The 17241-nt window shown below is 42.6% G+C and overlaps 1 protein-coding gene across 6 annotated transcripts in view; it reads right to left on the bottom strand.

The window, feature by feature from the left end:
* The window catches only part of LOC111864329, a 92901-nt gene that overhangs the window by 14654 nt on the left and 61006 nt on the right, over positions 1-17241 (bottom strand). For 5 of the 6 annotated variants that reach the window (XM_023851508.2, XM_033751393.1, XM_023851507.2 and 2 more), the window contains exons 4-5: positions 14800-15133; positions 10901-11616 (exon numbers count right to left, since the gene is read on the bottom strand). In XM_023851508.2, the coding sequence (XP_023707276.1) occupies positions 10901-11616; positions 14800-15133 (1050 nt within the window). The remainder of the gene's footprint in view (positions 1-10900; positions 11617-14799; positions 15134-17241) is intronic. The other variant, XM_033751394.1, reaches the window with a different exon arrangement.

The raw sequence follows: 17241 nt of genomic DNA, 5'->3' as shown, positions 1-17241 counted from the left end.
CTATTCTGGTATTAGCTGATCTGAATCTCACCCATACCAGATATCCTGAGTGAGATTCTCCACAGTTCTCTTCAGATGAATGCTAAGATTATAACTTCCACCTACAATTGGTTCCAGATCTTTTACTGCTGTAAGTTCACATGCAATATACAGTTCCTTTCAGTCTTGCTATTCTAGTAGATACTGAAGGGTTCTGATTGATGATGGTGCATATCACTCAGAATTACTGGGTTTTCGGATTAGTCCATCATCTGGTGTTATAAAAAATAGTTTCAGAAACTGGATCTGTTTCCGTCCTCAGGTAAAAAAGGAGACACCTACTCTGTTAGGTCCTGTAGGAAGAGTTAACCTCAATCACTGGACAACCCATGCCAGTTTAACTACAGCTCTACAAACACCTGAGACCAGGCTATGTCAAAGAGAGATAACAGGGGAAATATACAGTAACAGGCAGACTTCTAGCCACGCGGCACTGTAAACGGGCACAATCTCAAAGAGAAGCTTCTAGGAAAATCAAAATTAGCCCTAACATGCCTATGAAGAGGTTCACAGGGCAGGCTTGGATGAAGCTTGGATTTTGGAAATTGAATGTGACAGCAGGTATAGGAAATACAAGAAATCGGCCCATATGGCATGCTTAACCAATCTGGACATTCCTCCCATCTGGATCCCCCTTTTCTGCAATGAGGGTACCAACTCACGGAGAATATCAGTATGATGTGACAGATTTTTCATGGGTTTCTATGAGGTTTTAGTCTAGTGTTCAGTTTTTACTCCACAGATGGCCATAGTGGTAGGTACAAAATGGTTTCACGAATTCTCCATTGAATCCTATGCATTTGTTTCCATGCACTTGGTTTGTTGCAAAGGTTTGTTGCATAAATTTTCACTCCCCTTTCTTTCTCAGTTTCTGGTCCGTGCATGCTTCGTCACAGTTTTTATTGCATATTTTCCTGTTAGATCCCGTCTACATAGCCTGGAAACAAACGTTTATGAAAATTTATCTGAATATATGATTGTATAGGTAATCTAATATTCTACCGGCAATGAAATAAAAATGGCGATAGGCTCGACATAAAGTTCAAATGGGGGCTGAAGAAATGCATACGAGTAATTTTCGTGGGGGACACGTCACGGAAGACCGAGGATGAGACGGGAGAATAATACGAAATTGAGATGAGTCTCCTAGGGACAGGCTGTGGGGAAGGAAGAAGGTTTTTTTTTCCTGAATGGATGTCATCTCCCTGACTGACTAGGGCCAAACAGGTGACGTGACTATCATCGCTCAGTTAGAAATGCGCATCAGCAACCACTGCGACACCAGCGTTGCGCGGGATAGGTAAGGATAAAACTTGGTGAGCTTTTACATATTCCAAAACAAACATCATGACCGCATGTCTCGAATTTACCGATAAATTAAGTAATGAAATCTTGGAATTCTTTTTCGACGGCCCCGTATTGCAATGCATGTTTTGTGGGGTGAAGGAGGGGGGTGGGGTCTAGATTTATGCATTTTCACTTTACCCAGTCATTTCCAGTAACTTGTTTACAGCGTACGAAACCGGGATGTACATGTATATTTGGTTCTCGTTATAATCACGTTAAAGGATTTCGTTCCCTTGTAACCCAACCTAAACCACGGCATTTAGAAAGTCCATGCTAAGAACGACAATCTAATATTGGTGTATCGCTGTGAATAAGCCGTCCCTGAATACTGCAATTATTAAGTTATTTAACAAGGTTACAGCTCAGTTTTATTGGAGGCAGAATTCTGAAATATGTACCAACTGACGGAGTACTCCAATTGCAGTATTTACTTGTACAAGTGCTCAACTCGCCTTCTTTCTCAACACGGCACGTATGCCAACGGCAGTATTTCCCTCCAAATCCAGCTAAGTTCGACTTCACACACACTGCTATGGTTAATGTAATCCGAATCGTAAATTCTTCATTTCTGTTAGCAATGAGAAGTCCAAAGGTGTTTTAAAAGACCTTGATGGCCATGGAATTTGGCCACTACGACCAATCAATTTGCCGAAGTAACTGTAATCAGGAATTTTCGTTCTAGACCAACGCCTCGCAAAGCTTGAGATAACAAAACAAAAAAAAAAACTTCCGGATAAACATATTGCAGACGTAATAGCAGGTTTTACTTTATAACTTGGCAGTGTATATGAAGACCAGTTCCATGTCTGCTTGAGCTCACAGAGGGCTAGTTCCTCTGTGTCTGACAGATGGCGTGCGTCAGTCTCGATGCATTACCCGATAACCACATGTACATACTCCCTTCAACCTGGAAGGCCACGTGCCTGTAATTTTATCATCCAAGAGCAAGGTGGCCCAGTTATATCCCCAGACACTGGATTCATTTTTCGTCGCCTCCTGTGGCTACTGTGGAGGTATTCGAACCCGCCTTCACACGGGCTGACCTTTTGTCGAAAGTCAAAGCCAAAGTTACTTTATGACTGGCGGTTTACCGTCAATCAGATTATCTTGGCGTCAAGCCCCTTGAGCACGAGCAAAGATTTTTTTCGTCAACTGAACCCTTGCGGTAATAGTCCTTATGTAACATCCTCTCGGACGAGAAGATGGCTTTGTCTCTTACGAATATGCTTGGCATTTCCTCAAGTGTACATTTCGCACATATAGCGTGTTACTGAAAATTCTTCCTTTTGCACTATACACTATACACGCTTTGCATAGCAGATCATGCATATCTTGCGTGCAGCCTTTTGTCAACTCCCGCTGGTCCTCATTCTACACTCTCGGGACAGACCGCATAGAAAACACCGTCTCTCACAGTTCTTTTTTCCTCCCACATATTTATTATACATCATCTTCAGAGTCTGCTATAGTAAATGTATATTTTCAATAAGTACTGACTCGTGAATGAGTTATGCCAAGTGGCGTAACTCATATACTCCTTTTTCAGTTACGAATAATTTAATGCTTGTATTGGGGTTTTACTCAGGTCTGTCTGGTAGAGTTAGGACGATATATCTGTATAAAAAGTAAAGCTATCCCTGTACCAGGCCATGAAGGCCCATAGGGTTGTGAGACGTTGAGGGTCCCACACTATCTAGACAATCGGCTCGAAGATGGCGGTAAGGTTGTCAGCCTTACGCGCCGACCGCGTTTTACTTCCCAGGAAAATTATTTAATTAATTCCTGGTACTCATTTCTGTTAGAGGCTGAGTAAATCCCAGGGCCTAGTGCAGCTGGAAGGACCTCATCGGGACTTGAACCCACGACCTTCCGGCTTGTAGGATAGCCCCTCAACCAACTACGCTACCGCGTGCCCCCTTTTGTATATGTGTAGTTTCGCTATTTTATAGTAGGTTCACTGCTAGTGCACTGGTGCGGTTTTCTAATTTTCTTTCGGGAACTTTGATATTCGACTTCAGTTCTCCTGTTGCGTAAATATCCGTTGCCCCGGATACACGTTTACTAAGTCGTTACCCAGCAGCGGAAATTGTTTTCTGGCTCCATGATTTCGGCCCTTCGGCTGCCATGTCAATATGTTTCTCTTGTACTGCATGATTTCAGCAATCGAAATGCACTTTAAATATTACTACAGAACCTGATATTTCGTTACCGACAACACAAAATCCCGCCGTTGCACCCTAATTTGAGCCAGATCAATCCTGTTCGCACACATATAAATTATATTGCTCATTTCTCTATAGTAAAGCGCTAACTATGTCCGAAGTTGATGTGTTACTGTACAAAGTTAACAGATAACAGAAGAGCTACACGATGTTCTGATACTATTCGCGAGACTTCCTGCTACTGTATAAAAATCTGTTTGGTCCGCTATACTAAAGCGTCAATATCCGTGACTGTACAGACGACAGACAGGTGAGCTCATCATGTCGTGTTACCATCTCTGAACCATAGAGGCGCTGTTTACCGGGACGGTATGATTGTCTGCAAGAGGAAGATGTTGAGCACTAAACGTATCTAAGATTAATGGCAAAACGGAAGCTATAATTTTAGGATAATAAACGATGATATAGCGCGTGCCCAAACAGTGCAAAATATATGTAAGCTGCTCTCATTCCTTTAAATGGAAACAGAAGGTGAAGGCCCGATGACAAGTAGCACCCTGTGTGTAGTCAGAGAAGATATAAAATAAAATCACTATTGATTTAGCATGAGGTGATGACGATAGCAGTCTTATCACTGCAGTGTCTCTTACTATCTTGTTGACACTGTGATATGTTCAAGTCAATGTAAGTAGCATGCGATAAGGTAAAAAATGTGTTAACTCGACCACATATTTGGGGTAAATACGCGAGCAGGAAGATGTTGGTAAAAGTAAATACCCGGAAGTACTCGTATACTGCAACCTCTTACTTATATTTTAATTACGGTTATGGTTTTGAGGTTAGTTACATTTTGTCGCATTTTTTTGTAGTAGTATACTTGCCGGGATAGTCAGTTGGGAATTTCTGCCTCAGATTTTTAAGAAGACATGACTGTACACAGGTTTTCTCAGAATCAACCATCGAGTAGATATGCAGAACAGTTATATATGCGTGAGAAATATGCATGTGGGACTATCCTTATCAGATATGTTATGATACAGGATTCAAAATACCGTAAATTTGAATTTGGGAATACCAGTGGCCCTGAAACATTCTTTAGGGGCACTGTGACAGTTCTGTGTTCTTTGTACGGAGCGCATGCATTTGACGCATTACAGACGTTACGTGCACGTGCGTTACTTATATCTCTGAAAATATTCAATAATTGGTATTTGGGGTCTAGGGTAAATGTTCAAGAAAAACTAACCTGGGTCTGTACGGATTCAATACATTATTTCACACGAAGTTTCAGGCATTACTGGTCACCTGTCCCTAATAACACTGGAGTTTCATCAGGCATGACAAATGAACTAGTATTATATTCAGCATCCTATTGCATTTGTTGGTGTTTAAATTTGCAGGGGGCAGTCTTGAAGGTGCAACTTCTTGTCAGGTTCGCCGACTGTCGGTATGCTACGACTATGCGGTTTCTTCGATTGTGTGCAGAGTCTCATTATGTTATCGAGCGGTTGTGTTACAACATTTCGCAAAGAGTCGATAAAACCATGGAGTGCTGTAAACACGGAGAATCAATTGAAAAATGATTAAGTTTTAACTAATTTTAACGAAATTAAACAATAATTAGAATTAGTCCTAACCAACTTTTGAACGTGTCGTACAGGTAACATTTACAGAAGTGAGAAAATGGAACGCCAACAATCTACGAACACAAGAAGTTGCATATTCAGGACTGCCCCTGAAAATTAAACTTATAATTTTGTCTTTCACACTGCACGCAACACCATTCACATGCCTTGTTTCATTTAGTTCTCCTAAGAAAACGTTCGTTGCTGTCTCTTTCCCTGTTCAGGCTATACAGTGTGTAACTGAAAGGTACGAACAAAATTTGGACACGAGTAACTTAGATCACTTGCACACTAAACATTTCCTCAGTTCCTCTGTGAAGTCATTGTTTGAGAAGAGAATTTAAGTGACATAAAGAAAGCAGTCTTCTGGGATTTGGCACCGTGTATATGTGGTGTTAACCGACGTTTCGGAGGAACGTATCGCCCCCATCTTCAGGGTAGAAGAAAAAGTATAAGAAATCTGCAAGCGACAACACCATGAGAAACGGTAAAGCAGACTGTGTCGCTTGCAGATTTCTTATACTTTTTCTTCTACCCTGAAGATGGGGGCGATACGTTCCTCCGAAACGTCGGTTAACACCACATATACACGGTGCCAAATCCCAGAAGACTGCTTTCTTCATAGTCACCGCCGTGAAAGCCTCAGATCTTACATAAGTGACATAACGTTTGCTCGCGTCTAGCTCTATCCTCCAACATCTTTCTATTAATGTCCTTTTATTCCTTTTCTCGCTGATCTGTGTTTACGAAATGAGCAGTATTTTTTTTGTGTGTAAGGATTTAATTTTCATTGGTAAAATGTCTCCAATATACAGAGTATAACTGGAAGGTGCGAACAACATTTAGGTACGAGTTCCACAAACCAAAACAAGAAAAGAAGAATATCAACATGTGCCTAGAAACATTTAATTTGTGAGTTATGGCTGAAAGAGTACTTAATAATAACTGTTCAAAATGTCTTCCACGAGATTCATTGCACGTCTCGTCACGGAACACCGCATCCGTTAAAAGACGCCGCGGTAGCTGCGGACAGTCTACCAGGCATTCATAATGGGATGGTGAAGTGTTTCTTCGTTGTCAACAGGAGCTACATACACAAGGGTTTCTAGGTGTCCCCAAAGGATCCAAATCTAGCAACCGTGGAGGACATGCAATGGGTCCTCCTCTACATATCCATCCGTCATGGTATGTGTTACTGGGAACATTCGCACAACACGGCAAAAACGTACCAGCGCATGATCATGCATGCACAACATTCGTGCTCTGATTGCCAGTGGCACATACTCCAGTAGCCTTAGCACATCGTGTAGGAGGAAACCTCGGTGGCGGTTGTCGATGTGGTAAGCAAACAACCATTAGCAATTCCCGCCCACACACTAATGCTATACTGCTGTTGGCGTCCAGCATGGACTACACCGTGAAGAGTCTCTTCCGCTCACTGGTGTTGGTTGTGAATATGTCACCTCTACCGAAGCGCATTTCGTGTGTAAAGAGCGCGGATGAAGCAAAGAAATGCTCAACTCTTTGTTCAACAGAGAACCGACAAAAATTCTCTCGCGTTGGATAATCAGCAGGCATGAGATCATACACACTCATTGTAAATGGTCATGAGCGAAGCATTTAACCCTTCCCCCAGTCGTCTCATTCTGACAGGTGTTCCCACGCCTCTGTCTGTCTCTCTTCCCCAATCCACAAAATCCGGCTTAATGTTCTAGGCATCTCTGAACCGATGCGGCTGTCCACGATGAGCCGTGTCGAGGCGTGCACTGAACCTCATGGAGGACATTTTGAGCACACGCTATAACCCACAAAATAAGTGATTCGGAGCATATGTTGATACGGACATTTTTCCTTTTTTTGGTATGTGGAATTCGTACCCAAATTTATTCGCACCTTACAGTTACACGCTGTATATTGGAGACATCTTAACAATGAATTAAATCCTTACACACAAAAAATACTGCTCATTTCGTAAACACAGCTCAGCGAGAAAAGGAATAAAAGAACATTAATAGAAACGTGTTGGAGGACAGAGTTGGACGCGAGCAAACGTTATGTCACTTAAATTCTCTTCTCAAACAATGACTTCACAGAGGAACTGAGAAAATGTTTAGTATACGAGTGATCTTAAGATACATCTTTTACTTTTGTATTTATATGGAAACTATCGCATTTATTTGCAAAGTAAACCGCAGTTATTGAAAAATTACGTCATGAATGGCTAAACACACGAAGTGTGCAAACTGGCCTTCAGAGAATATGTGCATTCTGAAATTCTTCTAGTCGACGCCTACTGCCAACGGCAAATAATGCATACACGTAAAGTATATACGCACATTTGTGTGCATTCTTCCTACAACAAGCATAAAATGAACGCAAAATGCAGTAGTCCTCTGTGTAAGTCATCTAGCATATGCCCCTCCAAGAGTGTCCATCAGGGATTTTCAGGTGACCATGTAGCACTAAGGGTATGTCTTCTGCAACTGGTTGCTATATTCCCCACCCGTCACCATTGCACCAGTGCTCCATACTTATTTATACCTCAGGCGTGCAACAGTTGCGAGTGGTGAATGAGTTATCAAATTCTTGGCCCCACTTGGGGCATGCACATTAACTTTAATGTAATAGCTGGAATATGAATTTATATTTCGTTCACAAAGTCAATACGCTCAACATAATCACAGGTGTGGCAAATGCCTAACTCCTACTGGCGGTCAGTTCGTATAATTCACAAAGGGCGGTTCACGCAACGTCTCAATTTCAAATAATCAGAAAGCGGTAAGGGAGTCAGTAAAGTAACATAGTAAGCGACAGTTACACGGTTTAATTTAAGCTCCTGGTTGGAACAGAACGCTGACTAATGGTTATGTATGACAAATGGCCAATCTATTATAAATGTCGGCTCATTACGAACCACAATTTTCGCTCATTTTACCTGATGACTTGTTGGTGTTTATTTATTGTGATATTTAATATTTCCATGATAATTGAGGTTTGAAATGATTTTCTGCATTGCCTATACAACATCCTGCTCAATTTGCAACAGAACTTCTTGCCTTCTGTGTGTCCTCAGGATTGTGCCATTTTGTGACAAGCAGTGCCACTGCCGAGTAACAGCTGTGTAAGCAGGCGACAGTACAACACCCGTTGCTAGGGAACAGCTCTGTGGACACATTTCCTTGGCAACGAGAGAACACGCAGTAATGGTAGAGACGTTTCCGTGCGGTTTGTGCCAGGGCTATGTAACGTGGACCAGCTGCCATTACAAGTCTTAAACTTGGCGGCGGTCAAGAATACGACCGTTCACGTGACTAGACTGCCGTTGTAGCGGAAGCTACTAGAAGTAGGGCATAATCTGCTGTACTGAGCCTGGACTGAGAGAGGCCCTGTATTTATTTTACATACATTTATTAACATGTTTAATGTGTAAAATGTAAATATCCTTTACATTATGAGAATGACTTACTATTACAGACAATGACTCTGACAAAAGAGTCTCTCTCGAAAAAGAGGGCGCCCCACAAAAACAAGACCGAAACTGTCAAACAATAATAAATATCTGGTCATAAGCCCCAGATTGGGCTCGACACCGAGACTGACTGACTGACTGACCGTCAGTCGCAATGTGACGTTGACTCTGACTTGATTACAAGTCTTGAGACTGCAGTTAGAAGAGTAGGGAGTTTGTGAGATAGCCGCCAGCCTGCGAGGACGTGAGCCCGGGAGCAAAAGAACGTCCACCGTTGAGTAAGTTGAGAGTTCCGGTTGTGAGAAGAAGCTGGTAGCTGAGGCCCTGGATAGTTCGAGGCCCCAGGGAAAAGGGAAGGTCCGCTGTCGCAAGCCGCTACTAAGCAACGGCTAGAGAAGACTGAGAAGACTTTATATGTGCTGTTGTTACTGTGATCTTTGAGCGCGTAACTCAGAGAGACTGTCGTAGTTATTTGTAGTTACGTTCTGTAAGTGCGCTATAAAACCCCGTCTATACTTATTCTAAAATCGTGACAATATGCAGGCAATAGTATCAATGATCCACCCCGGGCGTTCATCTCTTCCTTGTGATTTATCTGGACAAACCAACTAATGGACGCCCAAGAGAAAACATTCAAGAGAGTGACAACTGGTGGTAGGAGAGTCTTTGGCCTTCCATGACTGCTACAATGCTATCCATAGGAGCGAGTCAAGAACTCGGTTGTTTTAAGATTAGTATAAAATGTATCAAAATTTTCAATGTTTCAATAATCATAAAAACCAGCATGTTTCCGACTCAGACGGCCACCTTCAGGGGTAACCGACACTACAGGAAACTCTATGCACTTTACAAAAATATTTTTAAAAATATAATCCATTTCAGTTAAATCAAACTTTAAATTGAAGAGAACTTGAAATCAGTAATGTGCTGACATGCAATGATCGACAGAGGTAGATGCCTTCTATACGATGTCTTGTTAATGCAATGCCGAAGGTTGTACTTTGCATAACAGATTCTTAATCACCTTTGAGATGTCTTTTTATATTCTTGAAAACCTTTGTAGTGACCTACGTGAGTTTAAGGTCACATCAAAGCATGCACATGCAGCTGCATTTATTTGCCATCAGGGGCACTCCAATCAAGAACATGGTAACACCTCTGCAACAAGTGAAGTGTGCCTATGGTTTAATAAAATCGAATGTTTCAAACGAGTACAGTGATATTATTGGACGAAATTTGGAGTGGATGTATCTCCTATTCCGTATTGAGGGGGTGGGTTTCCCCGTGCACTTAGACCGGTTACTGGTCCATTGTGCGTCCCCCTTTAATTTCTACTGTCTCCATACCCTACCGGTACTGGTGCTTACTATCAGCCCCTTTCTGCCAGCGAGGTTCCAACCTCTTACTCGCAGTGGTATCTAATAGTTAGTCCCTTTCTGTCAGTGAGGTCGTCCCTCCTCTGGCAGGGGTTCCTAGTCCCTTTCTGCCAGCAAGGTTTCTACCCTCTACTTGGCAGTGGTATCTAATACTTTAGTTCCTTTCTGTCAGAGAGGTCCCCCCTCCTCTGGCAGTGGTACCTGATACTTCCCCCATCTACAGGAGGAATTGGAAACTAGTTTGGCGGGAAACTTGGCCTAATTTTGCTCAGAGGTCTCCTAGAGACATGAGGTTCTTTTACGTGCCATAAATCTACGACACGGGGCCCACGGCTTAAAGTCCCTCCCGGAGGACTTGTTCCCTGAATTTTTCCGCCCTTAAAAATTCCACGACCTCCGCCGGGTTTTTGAACCCGCGTACCTTGAGTCATGAGGTGGGAACGTTACCTCTAGACTACGGAGGCCGCTATGTATCTCCTAAGCCATCCATTTATTCATTTCACGTCCAGCAATGTGAGACAGGTTGTTTGTGTGAAGGCAAATTTCTCTTCACTGCAGAGTGTATGGATGGGCCTCAAATACAAACTTGATGTGTACAGAGTTACCAATAACGCACATATCAAACACCTCAAAATGGTAAAATAAACTGTGATGGTTGTAGTTTACTGCTTAAATGTCCACATGCTGTATCTTGCCTGACTGTTTCAAAATAAATTTCTGAAATTGTAAAGATAATTTGTGTGCTCTCTGTACTAAGCAAAAAAAAAAAGTAAAAATTTGCTGCTTTAAAATTGGTTTTGATACACATTATTTGAAACTAGAATTCGTGGACTGGAATCTTGGGACAGAATATGATACAGAAAGTGATTTGTATCCACTTACCGTCATGCCATCTTGGTAGTTCTCTGTTGTAAACATATGGAGGGGCAGGATCACGAGGAAGGAAACTGCCTGATTCTGGATGAAGGGGCTGAGACAGTTGTTCCACACAGTAACTCATCCTTCTAAAAGAAGTACACTGTTCTGAACGTGCATCACGGGGCCTTTCTTCAGTACACTGCAGTCCCTTTCGAGCAGAAGTCACGGCTGCATGTACGGGTTTAATACTAACATGCATTACTTCAGACAGTTCAGCATCGCTCGACGTCCTGTGAGATGACGAGCCGACGCCAGAGTCGGACGAAGCTGATGATGATGTCGGAGGGGTTGAAAGAGTAACTTCTAACTCACCACCACTTGTTAATTGTTGAATCAATGGGCTGACATCTGAATTTTTAGCAAGCTCTGATGCTGAGACAATAACAGGCCTCCTAGAAGACTGATGATGCAGGTGTGGTGAATGTTCCCGGTCTGGTATTGTGCTCGGAGGTTGGACTGGCCTTGGTGATTTCTGCTGAGGGAACTGCGTTCGTTGCAGAGAAGATACTGGCGCTGACGCCGGTGGTACTGATGGTTCTTCTGCATGCTGATGTGTTGGTGGTCGCAATGGAGGTACTACTTCTTGTCTCTGACTTCCAAGTTCAGAAGCTTCTGCTGGTGAGACATGTCTGGCCCTCTTAGGAGGTCTTAGCAAATATTCTTGCAATCGTTTACTATGCCTGAAATAAAATATAATGTACTAACTACAACTGCTGCATGCTACAAAAATTCATAACATATAATACAGTGTCATAAAATTTCTTCGACATGGAAGAAAAGAAATGCGTACATATTTTGTAAGAAAGTTTATAGCCTAGCTTTCCCTGCACTCACTCACTCACTCATAGAGCTTAGCCCTTCTTGAGAAGCCTCCAATTGTGCAGCTACTCAAAAAGTTCCCAGCTTTTTATGGAACACGCAGGTTCATTACCGTACTCACAAGAGCCCTCTACTGGTCACTATCCTGGGCCAGATCGATCCAGCCCATACCACTCCATCCTATATCTCTAAGGTCCATTTTAACATTGTCCACCCACCTACGTCTCAGTCCTCTTAGTGGCCTCTTTCCTTCTGGATTTCCCACCAATATTTTACATGCATTCCTCTTCTCCCTATTCGTGCTACACACCCCGCCCATCTCATCCTCCTTGACTTCATTATTCTAACTACGGAGCTCCTCATTATTCAGTTTCTACAACCTCCTGTCACTTCATCTCTCGTATTTCCAAATATTCTCCTCAACACCCTGTTCTCAAACACCCTCAGTCTATGTTTCTCCCTTAATGTCAGAGACCAAGTTTCACACCCATACAGAACCACACGCAAAATTATAGTTTTTTATATGTCATGTGTGACTAGACAAGGGGTCTGGATTGGTAACTGGATTTATTGGACTCTTATAAATAGCAACTACAATTAATTATAACGCTATGGCGAATTCAGAGACTCAACAATTCACTGTAATGCACGCAATAAGTCTTTTCATTCTGCTGTTTTCACCGGCTGTCGCCTGGTGACAGCTCCAAACTCCGTAGATTCCTTGGCTTCTGTGTTCAACAGCTTCTGCCCTCGCTGGCTGGCAACCCTATTGCATCTCCCACGGCTCCAGGTGCGTCTTATATTTGTTACCGCCGTCTTGATCTGCTGAAATACCGTTGCGACTAGTTTGAAAGTGTTATTCAGAGACTAACTGCTTACATTAAGTGGCTGAACTGACTGACTTAGTACCTGTTGCAGGTTTTGCCTTAAAGGAGGCAGGGCACTTATTACTTCCACCGTGGCGGTACAGACAAGTTCAACTGGGGATGGATGAGGTTGCTGCTCTTACTCTGTGTTGTTGTTCAGCGACGCCGTGAAGGACGAGCCAGGGGTGATGCGGTTAGTCACAGTCGAAGTTACTTCACGACCGATGGTTCGTCTTGGCACCAAGCCCTTTGAGACTCATGACCAAATATCATGTAACATCCTCTCTGACGAAAGGATGGGTTTGTCTCATATGTATAAGCTTCTCTTCGCCTTTGTCAAATGTACGTTACGCGCATATAGAATGTTATTGAAAATTCTTCCTTGTGCACTGTATACAACGCCTCTGTCAGTATAGTATTTGCAAAGCAGATTATGTCTATGTCTATCTTACTTATCTTATGCTACAATGGCAGCTTAGTCATTTGAAAGGCAATACGCTTGACCGCCGCCAAGTTTCAGTCTCTTATATTTTAGTAGCGGTTTAAGTCAAAGTTACTTTGCGACTAGCGGTTTACCGTCAATCAATTTGTCTTGGTGTCAAGCCCCTTCAGACTCATGACAAGCTAGTTTTTCAACTCAACCCTTGCGGTCATGGTCCTTATGTAACATCCTATCTCAGGAGAAGACGGGTTCGTCTCTTATGAATATGCTTGGTCTTTCGTCAAGTGTATGTATCGCACACATAGCATGTTACTAAAAATTCTTCCTTTTATACTATATACAAATCCTGTCGGTCCAGGCTTTGCAAAGTAGATCAAACCTATCTTACGTATCTTATGTTACAACGGCACCTTAGTCACTTGAACGGTCGTAAGCTTGACCAACACCAAGTTTGAGCCTCTTATATTTTCTGTGTCTGGCTTCGCCTTGTCCTATGCCGCGAACATGTTCATTCTCATTACTTTTTTATGACTTCTGCTTGTTGCCTGCACAATTTCATTGCATAATCGTATATATACAGAAGATTGAAAAGTCGTGTGCAAATCGCAGACCGGTGTCAACCTTGGAAAATTTCCAACGGTGCGAAGAACCATGTTTTGTAGGCGCTGCAGTTTTAAGGAATAGGTATCTGCCGCTAATTCCCTGGCGGGGTAAACGTAAGTCATTACCAATATGATCAGTGCCTTATGGAGGGTTAGTTTAATGTTGGCACTCAAACGCTCACTTTTGAATAGGGAGTAGATTCTAATAAATGCGCTGAAGACCTTGGTTCCAATCACTTCTTTGTTCAGCCTCCATGTAATCCTCTTATCGAAGATTACATCCAGATATTTTACATGATTGACAAAGGGGATATTCCGTCCATTCAATTTGCCTCAAGGGGCCTAGGTCTACTGACGCGGTTACAAGTCAAAGTCACATTGCGACTGACGGTCGGTCAGTCAGTCAGTTAATCTTGGTGTCGAGCCCAATCTGGGGCTCATGACCAGATATTTATTACCGTTTGACAATTTTGGTCTTGTTATTGTGGGGCGTCCTCTCTGACGAGAGGACCGGTCTGTCTTTTGTCAGAGTCATGCCTGTAGTAGTAGGTCATTTGTCATAATGTAAAGGATTTTTACATTTTACGTGTTACATATGGTAATAAATGAATTAAATATATACAAGGCCTCTGTCAGTCCAGGCTCAGTACCTTAATTTTAAAGATAACTTTTAATATTGTGGCATATACACCCTTTGACAGGCAACGACTGAGAAAAAAACATGAGACAATGACCAAAGCTAAGCAGCGGCCCGCGTGCAACAATGGAAGTACTGTTGGAAGCGGTGTTTTCTATGTGGTCCGCTCCGAGGCTATATCACGCTACCGACCAAGATCAGTTTAGTTAATGCAGCGCAGCTGAGTACAAAGGAGTGAAGTGAGTTGTTTGGTCAGAGGGCTGCTGCTGTTAGAAGCTGATAGCTGAGGCATAGTTCGAGAACGTTCGTGATTGGAAGCCGCTACCAAGCAACAGCAGCAAAGACGTGACTGTAGACACTAGTGTGTGTAACACTAGTAGCCACGCGTTGCATCAAAGTGTGCCAAAAATCGAGTTACCAGTCCAAACCTCGTCTATAGTCACTCATACACGTGACAATATTAACCTCCCATCATGACCTCTACTTATGTCACTAACCTATATTCCGATGGACTTGATGACGGAGGAAGAACGCTACTTCTTGCAGCGTCCGACACACTTTTGGGAACATGGCTTGGGATGTTTTTGATGGCTTCTGAAGGGGTTTCTGTCATGCCAGTGTTGGAAGTATCAACAACGGACCCAACATTACTCCTGGAATATGGTGCAACACTGAGACGTTTGCGAGGCAGCACTGTAGTCACGCCTCCGTTTCGAATCTTCTCTTCGAGCCAGTTGAATCCTGGAAGTTCCTGCGCTAAGCGGCGTCCTTTCTCTTGCATTTGGGCAGTAAGCGCGTTCTGCTTTACGTCAACAACGACGGATGTATCATCTGAAAAGAAAACGACAACACATACAAAAATTCCGGAAGTCAAATTTGTAATTGTAACAAGGACAACGAGTTGCTAGAAGCGTGAATGGGAAATCCAGAAAGGTAAATGGGGCTATGCAAATAACAGAGAAGAATGGGCATCTCTCGCAAAGGAAAGCAGGGTTCTGAACACAACCGCAGAGCTGCAGTCATGACTTTCATCACCTTCCAACAGTGTGTTCACACTTCAGCAAAGGATATTTCCATCACCAGCCACTTTTATTGTATGTAAGGATAACAAATATCCGTTTAAAATTAAGTATTTATTAAACTACGAATATCAGTGTTTTCCTCTTCAGCAGTTCATCCACAAGCAGTCGGCCCAGAATGTTCTTCCCCATGAGATAGCGGAATATATCACATCAAAGTATATTCACGTGGATCGATAGACTTGGCCAGTTTCTTGCTGCATAACGTAAGAATCTAATCTTATTTGTGCTTGAAAATGGAAGGACCTTGTGGAGCGGTACCCTAAACCCATCTCTTTAAACAGAACCTGCATGAATACATTTCTGCTTGGGAGAATTGCTTTATGACAATTCACATGTCCGATCAGCCAAATCAGGCGTCTTAATACGAGTTGTAGAGATATTTTGTACGTTAATCTTTAGTTTTTAAGTGTACTTGTCCTTTCTTTTGTGCGTTGCTGTGCGCCAAACGTTATTCTTAGAACTGACAAGTACAATAAGAATACCACCAACTGTGACATAACGGTCGTGCCATAACTCAAGTGGTTAGTCGCTGGCTTCCCACCGCGGCGGCCGGGGTTCGATCCCGGGTCTGGTCAAGTGGCATTTGTGGTGGACTAAGTGGCGATGGGCCGGTCACGGTAACCGAGCGGTCTAAGGCATGTACTGTCTTCGCTCGCTTGGAAACCGGTCGTGGGTTCGAATCCCACTCAGGGCATGGATGTTTAGTTTGTATGTGTGCGTTTTTCTGTATTTGTGTACAGGTATAGGCCTTGCGACGAGCTGATCACTCGCCCAAGGAGTCCTACCGAATGTATAAGATCTAGAAAAACCGAAGTGAACGGAGAAGTTCATGGAGGTAGGCCTAGGCCCACTGGGGTTGTAGTGCCAAGGGGGAAAAAAAAGAAGTGGCGCTGGGGCGGGTTTTCTCCGAGAACTTCGGTTTACCCTGCCAATCTTCATTCCACCAAATTCTCCATCATCATAATCATCCGGGGCAGGCTACAATAGGCCAATCAGTGGCCGCCGTGCCGAGTGGACCCAGTTGGACTCAACCCCCACTAAGTGAATTTAAAAAGAAGACTGTAACATATATGGGGTGATTTATTTAACTGTCTTGGCACGTTTCGGCACATATGGGTCATCTTCAGAAGTAATTACATAATAAGGAAATGCTTTAAAACAGTTTGGTATAACATTTTATAAAAACGCCTAGTGATAAAGTGCGATATACTCGTACTGCCGCTGTCGAACCTTCTCCTTGCCTACCGTTATTTTACTTCTATTACAGCATTTACGGGTGTTACATATGCTGTGTGTGGTCTGTGTTTATACAGCTACAAAGCAACGCATGAAGCACAAAAAGCGCACACATCAAAAACAACAAAAATCTCTGTAAATGGTATAACAGAAGAATCAAATGACGACAGGCAAGAAGAAAATACGACAACGGAAATACATCGTACTTCATAATAGACGTCTTAGAGAGAACTATTATACAGGGTGATTCTAAATATTTTCCTTTTAATGTACACCTTCTGAGGAGGACCCGTATGGCCCGAACATCTAAAAGCACTATACAGTATGTTACAGTTTGTGGTGCTCACGTTATTATTATTATTAGTATTAGTATTAGTATTATTATTACCCACCACGTTGGTGCGCCCTTGCTACCAACGTGGTGGGTAAAGATCTCGACATATTTGCAGACGGAGCAATTTCTCTGAATCATATTTTACAAGCATGTATCAAACCTTTTACGGTGCTACTGGATTAGTGTTTTCATTAACTACAAATGTGTATACCTCGGCTAACTTTAATTTTCTTATGTAATTGGTTTTAATTTACTAACTTGTTATTAATTTTATCACTCCCAGTTGT

This window comes from Cryptotermes secundus, unplaced genomic scaffold (assembly GCF_002891405.2).
Source record: "Cryptotermes secundus unplaced genomic scaffold, Csec_1.0 scaffold216, whole genome shotgun sequence".
NCBI classification, from domain to species: domain Eukaryota; kingdom Metazoa; phylum Arthropoda; class Insecta; order Blattodea; family Kalotermitidae; genus Cryptotermes; species Cryptotermes secundus.
The sequence above is the reverse complement of the archived record's forward strand: the minus strand, read 5'-3'. Positions and strand labels throughout refer to the sequence as shown.